This window comes from Python bivittatus, unplaced genomic scaffold (assembly GCF_059951505.1).
Source record: "Python bivittatus isolate LINGU-HERP-01145 unplaced genomic scaffold, Pbiv_v1 ctg000790_np1212, whole genome shotgun sequence".
NCBI lineage: Eukaryota > Metazoa > Chordata > Lepidosauria > Squamata > Pythonidae > Python > Python bivittatus.
In genome coordinates, this window is record NW_028277110.1 from 4,230,279 (window position 1) to 4,243,560 (window position 13,282).

The 13,282-nt window shown below is 44.2% G+C and overlaps 1 protein-coding gene across 6 annotated transcripts in view; it reads left to right on the forward strand.

Moving 5' to 3' along the window:
- Positions 1-13,282, forward strand: part of ARHGEF9 (Cdc42 guanine nucleotide exchange factor 9) — a 242,733-nt gene that overhangs the window by 207,334 nt on the left and 22,117 nt on the right. For all 6 annotated transcript variants that reach the window (XM_007421913.3, XM_088129201.1, XM_088129199.1 and 3 more), the window contains one exon: positions 7,344-7,475. In XM_007421913.3, coding sequence (XP_007421975.1) covers positions 7,344-7,475 — 132 coding nt within the window. The remainder of the gene's footprint in view (positions 1-7,343; positions 7,476-13,282) is intronic.

Consider the following 13,282-nt stretch of genomic DNA (forward strand, 5'->3'; position numbering starts at 1 on the left):
CGATCGGTCAGCATAAATCAGGACTTACTAGCAGCATAACAGAATTTAGTAACGTCCAGAAGGGTAGAGACCCTTTGATCAGACAGCAGAATTTGTATGTAGAAAGTATCAGAATAACTTGGGTATTTTATCTGGTGAGGGGAAATAAAACGGATTCTAATATGGGTATAAAAGCAGCAGTACGGTACCATTCTTGCACCATTCTTATCACTCTTCTGAGTTTTTAGGGTTCCCTCCCCCCTACAGTGCTTCACATCTCCTTGGGCCTCCGATTGGAGTTCCTTGTAGTTCAACTTCAGCATCTCGGCGTTTCCAAATTCCAGCCTTTATCCATAGAGTATAATTTTAATCCCAACCGAAGACACCACCATCCTCATCCTTTAAGACTGTAAACTGTTTCACTCCCTGAACAGCTGTTGTGTCTTCTAAGCTAGACCAGTGTTTCTCAATCGTGGCAACTTGAAGATGTGTGGACTTCAACTCCCAGAATTCCCCAGCCAGCAGTGCTGGCTGGGGAATTCTGGGAGTTGAAGTCCACACATCTTCAAGTTGCCACGGTTGAGAAACACTGATCTAGACACTTCCCTTGATTAACTGGCTGCTCTCAAAGAAGCACAATTATTTCCATAGCCACTTCTACGTTCACTTTCATAGTTCAGTTTGCTGGGTTGGGAAGCCGTTGAGTTCTCTTTCCCCTGGCCCTTGTTCCGTTCTTCTGATTAGCACATCTAATTCGCGTGACGTGACCCCTCTGTATTACATCCTAATTCAGTCCTCGATTCTCATTCTCTAAGTGGTTTTTTGGCATGTCCCGGTATGATCAAATTCTAGGAAAACGACTAACTGTACCAAAATGGGACTGGTGCTGTCCCTTTAAACTGCTTCTGTCTCCAGCTCCTTCCAGTGATTTGTGACTCCTCTAATGAAAACCTCCCTGCCCTTAATTATGTAACATACGTGAGAGCGATGCTGCATTATTAAATCCAGAGGCCAGCGTGAATAAAAATATGATACACGCAGCCAACATCCTGTTTTTCAACCCTCGAGCTGCCTGGTGACATAGGACCTCCCGGGGCGGTGGGAAAAGGAGGGAGATGGGGGGGGGGGAGAAAAAAAAGCCTCGCTTCCCCTCCCCAACCCAATGCCAGAAGCAGATGAAAAAGAGATGGGTGGCCTCTCGTTAATCAAATAATCAACCGCTCATTAAAGCCCAAGAGCTCCAGCGAGCAGAAAGCGTTTGTTTTGCTGAATAATGCAACCCCAGCAGCGCTGCCTGGTAACAAGCAACCTGGTCCCTTTGGGGAGGAGGAATAGCCATTTTGCAAGGGGTGTTTTGCACCAGAAACCTGGTCACGCAGGACTCTTCTTGGGAGAACCCACCCTTGCTGAGTTCTTCCTTTTTCACTTTGTTTGGATCATTATCTGAGGCTGGAGGGGTGGGGAACACCTTCTGCCCGTTGCCTAAATCCCGTGAGGAAAATGAGGGGGGGGGGTGATCATTGGGTACCCCTGGGAAGCTTGATTTTTTATTTATTTTAACAAATGTATATGCCCGTCCAACTCACACACGGCGACTCCAGGCGGCTGACAGAATTAAGAGAATTAAAATCCACAATAGAAGAAGCCTGTCAACCCCCACCCCATCCTCACGGCAGCTACAACACAGATCAGCCACTTCATGGGCTCTGTATCAACCTGGGGTCCCCAGGCCTGCTAGCAAGACCTCATCTTCAGGGCCTTCCGGAAAAGTGTCAAGGTGGGGGCCGGTCTTATCTCCAGAGGAATATTCCTAGGGAGGGAGCCACCACAGAGAAGTCCCTTTTTCATGGTCCCATTAGATGTGCTTCCCTCATAGTTGGGACCCGCAACTTACCCTGCCTCCTCGCTCTGGTGGGCCAAGTAGATGAAACTGGGGAAAGGCGGTCCTTCAGATAACCAGGCCCCAAGCCTTGTAGGGCTTTAAAGGTGGTAACCAGCACCGGGACCCAGAAGCAAATCAGCAACCCATGTACCTCCTGCAAAAGAGCTGACACATGCGCAAACCTAGACTTGTGCAGAACTATGCTGGCCACTGCATTTTGGTAGACAGTTGCCCTCTGCAGAGATGTTGAACTTTGTATCATTTCTAGGGTTGATCTCCTGGTCTCTCCTTTGATGTCCAAGGGAGAGATTGCTTCAAGGAGGATGAGCCTTGCTCTTAAGACACAGATAATCCATCCAAGACTGTGCAAGATTTAGGTGCATCTGTTTAAGGGAAACAGGTGATTCATTGCCACTGAGATAAATTGTTAGTGTTGGATCATTGTTTACCAGCCATTGCAGACAGGCACAGTTCTTCCTCAGACATAATGAAATGCCTTAAGTCAAGATTATGTCATGTTCTTCTTCGCATTCTTGTTTTTCTGTAACAGTTGTCCCCAAGGGCCACACACCCCGACTTGGCACTGGATTGGGGAAAGTTATTCTCTAGATGTAGAAATTTGCATCTGCAGTCCTGAACAGCATCGCTGCTGTGGGGTCAATGGGATTTTGCCTTTCACTACAACTAATAATAATTTTTATCTGCGTCACCATCACAGTAGCATTCTCAGGTTTCCTCAGTGGTGTTGAAAGATTCCAGGACTTTCCAAACACTGCTTCCCTAGGGAAATGAGGAGATTTTACATACTGTAGCAGATAATATCTGGGTCAAGGAGATAAAGTACTCGGTACTGTAGCAACTTGCCTCTAAATTGGTTGCTCTTGTGGGTGACCTCTGGATGGGGATGATACAACTGTCCTGGCCCTCCTGGATCTCTTGGCAGTTTTTGATTCCATGGACCATGGTATCCTTCTGGACCAGCTCCAGGGACTGGGAGCAGGGGACACTGTTTTGCAGCAATTTTTCTCCTCCTTTTGTGTCTAGTTCCAGTTGGTGGTGGTGTGGGACAGAGGAGAGGTCCAACCCTAGGCCCTTCTCATGTAGGGTGCCTCAGTATTGGGGTCTCTCACCGCTCTTCTTTAACATCTACCTGAAAGTGCTGGGTGAGATCATTCAGCAGGATGGGATGCAGTATCATCAGTATCTTGGTGATACACAGTTATCTCCTCCCTGGCCAGGCAGGCAGTGGCATTCAGGTGCTGACCCACTGTCTGGAGGATGTGAGGGTCTGGATGGGGAGGAAGCGGCTCCAACTCAACCTTAGCACAATGGAGTGGCTTGGAGTTTTTGGCCTCCCTGGATCCTGAGAGAGGTCATCTTTGACTCTCAGTGGGATAGCACAATCCTAAACAGAGCTAGCATGCAATTTAGGGTCCTCTTGGACCCTCCTCCTGTTCAGGGAGCAGATGGCAGCTTTGCAGAGATCCATCTTGTGCACCAGTTGTGCCCATTCCTGAATCGGGAGGCCTTGTTCATAGTCACTCATGCCTTGGTCACTTCCTGGTTGAATTACTGCAGTGCACTCTACTTGGGGTTGCTCTTGAAGACCATCCAGAAATTACAACTGGTCCAGAATGCAGCAGTTCATGCAATGCTGGGTGCCCCTCAGTTTGCTGCTGCTCGAATTGTACTGGCTCCCAGTCCAATCCATAGGCATTGGAATAGGGTGAGGCTGGAGCCCAGTGGCTGTGATTTTTTATGTATTGGGGAATGTTAATTTAGGGCTTAGGAGTTGGTTTTTTGTTTTTCTTTTCTTTTCTTTTCTTTTTTGAATGTTTTTATTAGGTTTTTTTTTAGTGTTCTTATCACTTCTGCTGTGAGCCATCCAGAGTTATGGCATATAAGATGAATGGCCATATAAGAGTCTTAAATAAATGGACAATCTGGGTTTCTTCTGCCTTCTGTTTGTCCTTAAATGAACTCTGGTTATCTCTAGCTTCTTAGACACTGTATGAGAGTCCTTGTTTGAAAGATATGGAAAGACAAGAATTCTGGATTAGATTGTCCCCTTCTGAAGGTGTTCAGCAGAGCTGCCTTTAATTCACATGATCAGTTTGCTTTGAAATGGTGGTTCTGTGATACAATCTGCCTTGGAAATCAAATAAGCTACCCCTATGTGTGAATTTGGTTCCTATATTAAGTCAGCTCAAGTGTCCCAAAGGAGGGGATACAGTGGTACCTCGGGATACGAACGCCTCTACTAACGAACATTTCGGGTTACGACCAGCTTCGGCAGGAAAATTTTACCTCGGGTTATGAACTTGCCTCTACTTACGAACCGGATCCGCGGCCATTTTCCCTGCTGTCACGCAGTCGCGGCTTCCTGTGGCCGAGGTCGCGGTAGCAAGGAGATGTTCGGTGAGGCTCGTGGTGTGTTTTGCGGTGTTTTGTGAAGGTTTTTGGTGTGCGTGTTAGCATGGCTCCAAAGAAAATGCAGAGCAGGCTTGGCGGGAGTCAGGCTCTGAAGAGGAAATTGCCTCGGGTTGCGACCAAATTCGGGCGGAGGGTGGAACGGATTAACCGGATTTACATTGAACCCTATGGGGAAATTTGCCTCAGGTTGCAACCAAATTCGGAGGGCGGAACGGATTAACCAGATTTACATTGAACCCTATGGGAAACTTTACCTCGACTTGAGACCAACTCGAGTTGCAACCAGAGTCACGGAACGGATTAAGTTCGTATCCCGAGGTACCACTGTATAATGGTACTGAAAGGACAAAGTGAAATCCAATTATATGGGACTGCAGAGTTAAGGCAGAGATTGTCAGCACCTTGGACAGATCATTCTCGTAGAGTTGTCTCAGCAACATGATCTGCCTTATGAAGGTTCTCTTATTCCACCCTCAAAAGATTGATCTGTCTATGACCACTCATAAAGTAGAAGACCATCTGGTAGCTGTTTTCTGAATTTGAGAAATTTGTTAGAGTCGGATCCTTGGTTTGAATGATCCTTAGTAGGGAGTAGTTCACTAGATGATATTTTCCCCCTTAGTCTCCTCGGGGTCATAGAGCAGATCAAGGTTAGAAAATGTGATGGTCAGATTACATCTGGATACTGACCATAATCAAATATTGATTTCATTGATGGCTGGGCTCACATGGCTTGCTAAATCCTAAATTGGGGTTATACTTGCATAATTGCTATATTCACATTATAGGTTATGCCCCAAACAAATTATTAGTATGGCTTAATGTGGTGGCTTGATTTAAACAACTTAATAAGACAATAAGTACAGTCCCCTCAAAACTCTGAACCAAACTCATTTTAACCTAGTTTAACGAGTTGCATCAATCCAACCACTCTACGTGTTTTAGGGGAAGGAAACATCTGCTCTAAGAATTCAGTGCGGTGAATGCAGAAGCCTTGATTTGCATGAGAGGCTCAACATCATCAGCCTCTTTTATCTGCTTCATTGAGGAATATTTGTGGGAGTGTCACACACATGGCATCCATGTGCGTGTGCGTGTGCGTGTGTGTGTATCAGTTGGCAGTGCATTTGTTTGTAATTACATACTAGAAATGCATATATAACCTTGTGGCATATCTTAAAGTTAGATGACTAATGTTCAATGTGCAATAAAGCACACACACTTTCTCGCTCTATGCATATATGCAATTACATATCCTTGTAAGGTCTTTATTTATGGGCATCTGTGAAAGGCAAGTGACATCATGTGCATTGTGTCATTGCAGAAGTAATGCAATACTACATAATTTCTCATGATATGCATGATACCATGATGGCTTTCATCAAATGCTGATGGCTCTAAATGGGTTCAGTTAATCTAGCTGAGGCATTTAAAGGGGATTTTTATACCCTAAAGCTTTCTTAGTTGCTTGCTGTTCCTGGAGTATAACAGCTAATCTTCTATTTTTAGCACTTTTTCCCCTTTATTTTTTTCCTTATTTTCAACAACAAGCAACCTCAATGACCCATGAATGCATTGTAGAAGACCCCTGCTTCCTAGAGGACCCTCTTTTTTGAAAACAGAAGTGGGTTTTTTGTGAGAATTGCAGCTGAGTTAAAGGCTCTAAACCAAATTCTGCTGTGAACTTTTCAAGGGAACTTTTTTATAATGTGAAAGAGGAAATGAGAAGGTGAAAAGGCAGCTTATTGTTGGAGGATTGTAGAAAAATTACAGAATATTTACAGGTTCAGAATCTGAAAATCAGCAATAGAAATGGAGCCTGCTCCATTCTTAACACCCACCCCCATCCCCACTTCAATAGGTAAATGAAGATGAGGTCTTTTTCCAAACATCCCAAGATAAGCTGCAAGGTCTTCTGAATGGCACCATGACTAATGGGGAATGTTCTGGGTACATTATTGGAAAAACAGGGACTGCAGAGTTTCATTGGCATGATACACTCAGAATGTTGTTACATTGCAAAATAACACTTGAAAAGACCCAGATGCTACCACACTTGCAGGTTTGTGATTATTGATAGCAAAACTTGCAAAAGGGGACAGCCAGTATTTTAAATTGTTTTTTTTTTAATGGAAAGGAAATATAAAATAGCAAGAAAATGTAGGGAGAGAGTAAACAAAACCATGAGGTGTAATGTGCATGAATACAATTGCACATTTACAGATGAGAACAATTCTACATCCAGGTTCAGAATCTCAAACAAGAAAGCGTTTCTATAGGTGAAGGTGTGATGGAAGACATGAGTGGGGAGGATTCTGGAATGGAGCTTCAAGGGGGAAGAGGGGTTCCCGGGAAAGCACCCCCTCAGCCCCCAACCAGAGTGTGGGAAAGTCAAGAGAAGGAGACTGGCCCCTCCCTAAGGGCATCATGGTTATAGTTGCTATTGTTGGGGATTAGAATTAGTCTGGCGAGATTCTGTCTGTTAGGTGTAGGCTAATAAAGGAGCTGAACTGATTCTGGACTGTCTCGCTGTTGTTCTTGGGCTGAACCTGACAGAACGCATCTTTAGCAAGTAACAGCACCTAGCTAACCTTGGCTGATTTCATAAGCTAAACCTGGTTAGGACTTGGAAGGGGGAATTCCAGGGCTGTTAGCTAGAGTGGGAAATTGATTGAAGAAGGAAACAATGGCAAACCACTTATTTAATGCTATACAAAGTCAACTATGACTGGAGCATCATATAGGTCCAGAAAACAAAAGAAACTGAATTAATTGTATGAATGCCTTCATCAGAAATTGAGCTTAACTGGTGGGTGCCTTTAGCTTTTTAATCTGTTATGGAAAACATTGTTAACCTAGCTAAGAAAGAGAGACCAGATCTAAATAAAACTAACCTAAATGTAGGAACCTTCAGATCTCTTTGGTCTTGTGTGATGTTTTCAGCCAGGCTGGTTTCCTACATTTTAAATTCCTCTGCTTAAAAAAGGAAAGCAAAATCAAAGGGGGACAGCCATATCATGTGGGGTGATTAGTTCTCCTTTCAATTTAGGGGGAGGACATTTTGGATCGCAGCTCTGAGTTGATCTACACGGGGGAGATGTCGTGGATATATCAGCCTTACGGACGAAGCCAGCAGCGTGTCTTCTTCCTCTTTGATCACCAGATGGTTCTTTGCAAAAAGGTAAGGATATTTTTGGGTCTCCTCTGGATGAACAGGTTTGGGCCAGGGATGGTCAGTCTGTGCCCATAAGTTGTATTGGGCCCTGCAACATCCATTCTGCAGATGTTTTGAGCCACTGAAATGATCACTGTCGGTCCCTTGGGGGATAATTCTTCTCCTCCAAAAATGATCTGAACCAGGTCAAAATAGTTTGATTATGCTTACTTTGGTGATGTTGTGATGTCCTTACAGCACTCCCTGTGATCCTGGAATTTTTTATTTTAAGTGTTTTTCCTCTCCGGAAAGATGGTCACCCCTGTCCTAGGCCAGATACTAGCCTTCCTACATCCTTCCAAAGATATTTTGAAGCACACATTCGTTTTAAATGGTAAAGCAAAGTATACCTCTACACGTCTGCTGTTTATTTATTCTCATAAATCACTTTCTCCAGCAAAAAAAGGAAAAAAAGAGAGATGGAATTTGTGAGTGTAGAATACAAGCTAAAATAGGAAACGTTTGGCTAGATTCTTGCTTGTCTTAAAAATTCAGTGGGTAGCTTTACGCTGTCTTCTCTCTCCACTGCCCTGTCATTGCGTGGTTGTGACAGAACATGTCCTGCAATGCTGTTTTACACATGAGGGTAAAGGGTAGACAGATAGCATCGGGGAATTTACAGTAAAAATTTGCAATAATGATATTGGGAAATGTACAGTAAAAATTATGGCTGTTAGGAAAAATTGTACTCAAAAGTTAGGAGAAATTATGGACATTTTTTTAAAAATCTAAAAGCCTCAGAGGTCAAGAATACCTTCCACCCATGGACACTGAAACTGCCCTAATTTATACTGATCTGTCCATCATTAAATTTATTTCCCGAAAAATAGGTATCAATATGTAGCTTAAAAGATGCCTTGAAAGGAAGAAGGTGGTTTTAGATAGTCCTGAAATCTCTCTCTCACATTAGTGGTTTTCCATTGCACTTGAATTGTTTTTCTTGAAGGACTTCAGAAGTTGTATAGATGAAATCCAATCATTCTTGGTGACTCAGTTCTGGATTTCTTCTTTAGCAGTGGTGGAAGGAACTGTGATTTCATTGGCAGAAGGTCATATGAGGATACATTAAGTCTGTCCTACACATCACCAGGGAATTCCTGTGAGGCAGAAAGAAGTGACTCCTTCAGGGAGATCAGCCTTGAATCCCTCCCTGTTCTTCATGACTCCATCTTTCAGGCTAAAGCTTATTAATAAATAAGTTATCTTCTGTCAAGGTGTCAGAAATCGAGTTTCAATGCCTGAGCTGAGTAGCTCTGTTTGCAAGGCAAAGGCCAGTCCTTTCTGATTATTCAATGAACTCTGATGTGATAGCATTGGGTTTCACTCTTCCTCTAATTCAGTTCCCTGTCCACAAATGAAGGCATATTCAGATGACTCATTCACCCTATTGTATGTGCTGTCAGTGTGAGACAAACACAAAGGCTGAATAATATCATGCCACTGTAATAGCAGCTTGTGTGATTTTAATAAAGGTGACATTTTACCGAATATCAGATTCTGCAAAGGCCTTCTAAAAGTCTATCCTTGCAGCTAGATATTGGATTTTAGCATTCCAAAAGACCGTGCCTTCTGAAGCTGATGATTTTGAATTCTGCCACTTCCCCAATGTTTTGAATCTCAATCTTTACAGAGCGTCATGCAGTTACTGTCAGCTTTTTCATCCCTGAAACGAATTTACATTTTTTGCCTTCTCTCCATTACCAATTTTCAAGGGAGTGCTGATAAAACCGAATAAAAGCAGCCTGGGTAAGATTTATTTTATGTAATGTTGCTCTGAATCTCTAGAGCCACCTCTATGCATCGGTATAATTGCATTATACTGATAAGATAATATAATTACTCTTCGCATAGAGTAAAGGTGCAGAGGAAGTGCAGACTGTGGCAAATTGCACAGGTTCTAATTCTGGAATTCATGTAAGAAATTCTTTTGTTTAGGCCAACAGTGGGTTATGTGGGAGAGTAAGCCGATAGTTAAAATGAAGTCAAGGCCGAAATGGAAGCATTTATCCCTGTTTCAGTTTTTAACTCAATTATTCTGTAGGTCAGGTGGTGTATTGCCTATGATACCTTGACAGAATAATACTACAGATAAGCACCCATCAGAACCTGGGAATCAAATGATCCCATGAACCAGGGGCAGGTTTGAGAGATTATGAGGAAGCTAAGGAAAAGGGGGGGGGGAGAGCCAGTGGTTAAAGGCACCAGGCTAGAAACCGGGAGATGGTGAGTTCTAGTCCTGCCTTAGACACAAGGTCAGTGGTGGGACATTAAGCCAGTCCTAGGAAAAAGGCAGGGGCTAACTTCTTCCAAAAGTGAACCAGTTTGGTGACATGGTTAAGGTACCAGTGTTACACACGCTGCTCCCAGGTTCGGCTTATGGTCGCTCACTCACACACTCACAGCCTGTTGAGGCACGTGGATCTTGTCAGTCCCCCTTGCTTTCTACCTGGGTTTTCCAGACAGGTGCGGCTGGAGCAGACAGAAACACAGCCGGGAAATAATTAGGGACACATGCAAATCACTTCCAACCGAACACTGAGGCACAAGAGGTTCTTTGTAATACATGGAGACCCAGTGAATTTAAAGTAACAGCAAAACTTTGCTGATTGCAAGGTACATTTGCTCTTTCTCACACACACACACACACACACACACACACGCTCATCCACGCTTACCCACGTCCTTCCCAACTAGGCTGCCAGGCACTAGCTAGAGGGGAAGCTGCCAAGTCTGGATCCAAAGGTGACTCAGATGACTAAGATGACTCAGAGTGGCCAGGCTTTGGGACCCCTTTCATCCCCAGAAGTCCTTGCTGGGTTGATTTACAAGTTGATGGGATTGGGGTGAGGGCTTCCATGTGCTCAGGCCCAACTTCCTTTTTCTGGTTGAGGTCCTTTGTTTTTTCCTTAACGACCTGCTTCCTTCTTATCTTCCTCCCTGAAGGGATCTCATAGACAAGATTCCTGGCTTTTGTCCTCTCTGCTTACGTGCCTGATTCATCTTTAGGTTGTGGCAGCTGCAGCCTAGTCTCACATCAGGCTACAAACTGGGAGACTGTGAGTTCTAGTCCTGCCTAGGAGAAGAGTTTATTAGTAGTTTATCTCATAAATGGAAGCTCAGTCTGGGCTGCAGAAAGCCCAAGAAGAAGAAATTCAAGATGTTCAGAGAAGCTTCCCTCTCAGTGAACTCATGAATACAAGCGAGCTGAGGTTCCTACTGAAATTTCCAAGGCCCTGTGTTCTTTATTGTCATATTAAAACTCCTGATTGAAGTCTGAGTGGTTCTGTCTTCGTTGATCGTTACTTGCAGTACCGGGCTTGGCAGGAGACAGCCGGCTCTGGGCTGGGGAACACATTTGAGGGCCTGTTGTGGGCATTCTCAGGGAAATATCTGTCAAGGGGTTGAAACAATTCTTAGAAATAAAACAGATGGTGGAGGCCAGTTATTTATTTTGCCTTTTAATTTAAAAAAAAAAACTCACCAGGCACATTGGCGTCTAAAAGTGCCATCTTGCTTATTTTTTCCAGGGGTTTGAAAAATCCCTCTCGGATCTTCTGCCTCCTTTTAAAGCAGGGCACAAATGGCCTTTCAAAATACTCTGCTGTGTTTTGAAAAACAGACAGGTGGAGAAATGCCGGGAGAATTTCTCAGGAGCAGGGTCCTCCCTCAGCAACACTGAAAAAGCCCCAGAGGAAGAGGTCCTTCTGGATCTCTCCCCTTGGAATAGAACAGAATCATGGGAAACCAGGTTAGTTGCAGACTGCTGGAGTCTGTGACTGCCCAGGGAAAGACCAGGCATTCATCTAACCCATCAGATAACCCCCTATCCTATATGGAACAAGCCCTGAAGGCCATATTTAAAGTTCTTTCATTGGCCGCTGGATGATTGACAGTGCGATTTGCAGTGTCAAGTTTGATCTGGATCAAAGTTTAGGGTAACGTTTGAATGACATTACAGGATGGTCAGCTGATTCATCAACCCACAGCCCACCTCTGAGCGCATCACTTTGCTTGGCCAGCTGGTTGACGGCTTTCATTTACGCCAAGAGGCTGGAGATCAGAAAATAAACAGAGAGCAGAATTTCTTTCTGAAAATGGTTTTAGAAGGGAACATAAGGCTGCAGTCAGCCTGGGAGGGGGTCTCAGCACTGGAAGAAGCCCCCAGCTGTTCCACTGCTGCTCCTGCCTTACTTGGGGATGGAAGCAAGGCCGTTTTAGTCTGTGAGCATCGATATCAGTAAGGCCTGGGATCCCTCAGAGAAGAAGAGGTGCCTCTTCCAGTTGCCCTCAGGGGGTCTCTTTCCGGATGAGTTTGTGCCTTTCAGAGAGGCAATAAAAAAGGGATCAAGACTATGGAGTCCTCCATCGCTTTTGGGAAGGAGGAAAGAGCAGCCGAAAGAATCTTTGCTGCTCTTTTCCCCCTATCCCTGAGCCCCCTTTTTAAATGTTATTCTATTTATTTATCTATCTATCTATCTATCTATCTATCTATCTATCTATCTATCTATCTATCTATCTATCTATCTATCTATCTATCTATCTATACATCACATTTATATAGCCGTCCATCTCACAAAGCGACTCTGGGCGGCGTGCAACCATTAAAACAAAATAACAAGTAACTAAAAACAGGCATTACGAAAAGACAAAAAGTTATTAGCAGAATAAAAACATGATCACCAATTTTAAAAAGATTTAAAAAGAAGACGTGAAAATATACACACCCCGTGGAGAGAGCAGAATATCAATTACAGTGGAGCCATCGAAGAAGGTCTCTGGCTCCCAAAGACCCTCAGGCTTGACGACACAACCAGGTCTTGAGGGACTTCCTGAACGACAGCAGGGAAGGGGCGAGCCTCACCTCGGGGGAGAATGTCCCACGAGGGAGCCACGGCAGAGAAAGCCCGTCTCCTGGGACCCACCCAATGCAGGTCCCTGGCCGTTGGAGCGCATAGCATGCCTTCCCCGCCGGATCTAATGGGACAGGCGGTCCCTCAGATAAGACTTTTCTGAGTCTTCCTCCAGGGAAATTAAAGGGCTTTCTTGCCTGCATTGTTCAGGAGGAGAAACTAGTACCTTTTGGAGTCCTCCTTCCACTGAATTCCTCCACAGAATTCTGCAAGGAGGAGGAGGAAACATCTGCAAAAAAAACACACGTTGAGGCCTTTACACAAGCAGAAAAGCAGGGTATAAATGGAATAATAACATAAATAAAATAAAAATTTGCTTGCAGATACATACCTGGCCGTATACTTTGGAGCAGTGCTGAGTATTAGAAATATAGTAGTACTGTAGTAGTAGGAGTACAAGCATTATATGTATATTTCTGATATTTTAATAATAGTATTAGAAAAATGCTTCAGTACCATTTTCACATATAAATGGATTTATAGTACTATACTAGAAATAATATTTCTAATACTATTAGCTCCATCCACTATCTTGCTGTGGGCTATGCTGTCTCTTATCTGACCGCTCCCTTGGCAGCGTCTCTTGGCCCCGTCTCCCAAGGTCTTTCCCAAATGCCGTTACAAGAAGCAAGCGAGCTTGTGGGGGGAGAGCATGGCTTTTGAAACTCCTTCCGAGTTCTTGATCAGCAGCAGCCATCCATGTGTGTGCGTGCGCACTGGGAAGCATGCTCCATTTTAAGCCATGTGACCAGGAGGGAGGCAGGCTTAGAATGGAGCCATCAGCAACTTTCTAAGCCCCTGTCCAGCTGTCTCTCCCATAAGGATACATTGGGGGAAGTTGGGGGCAATTTTTCGAACTCAGGC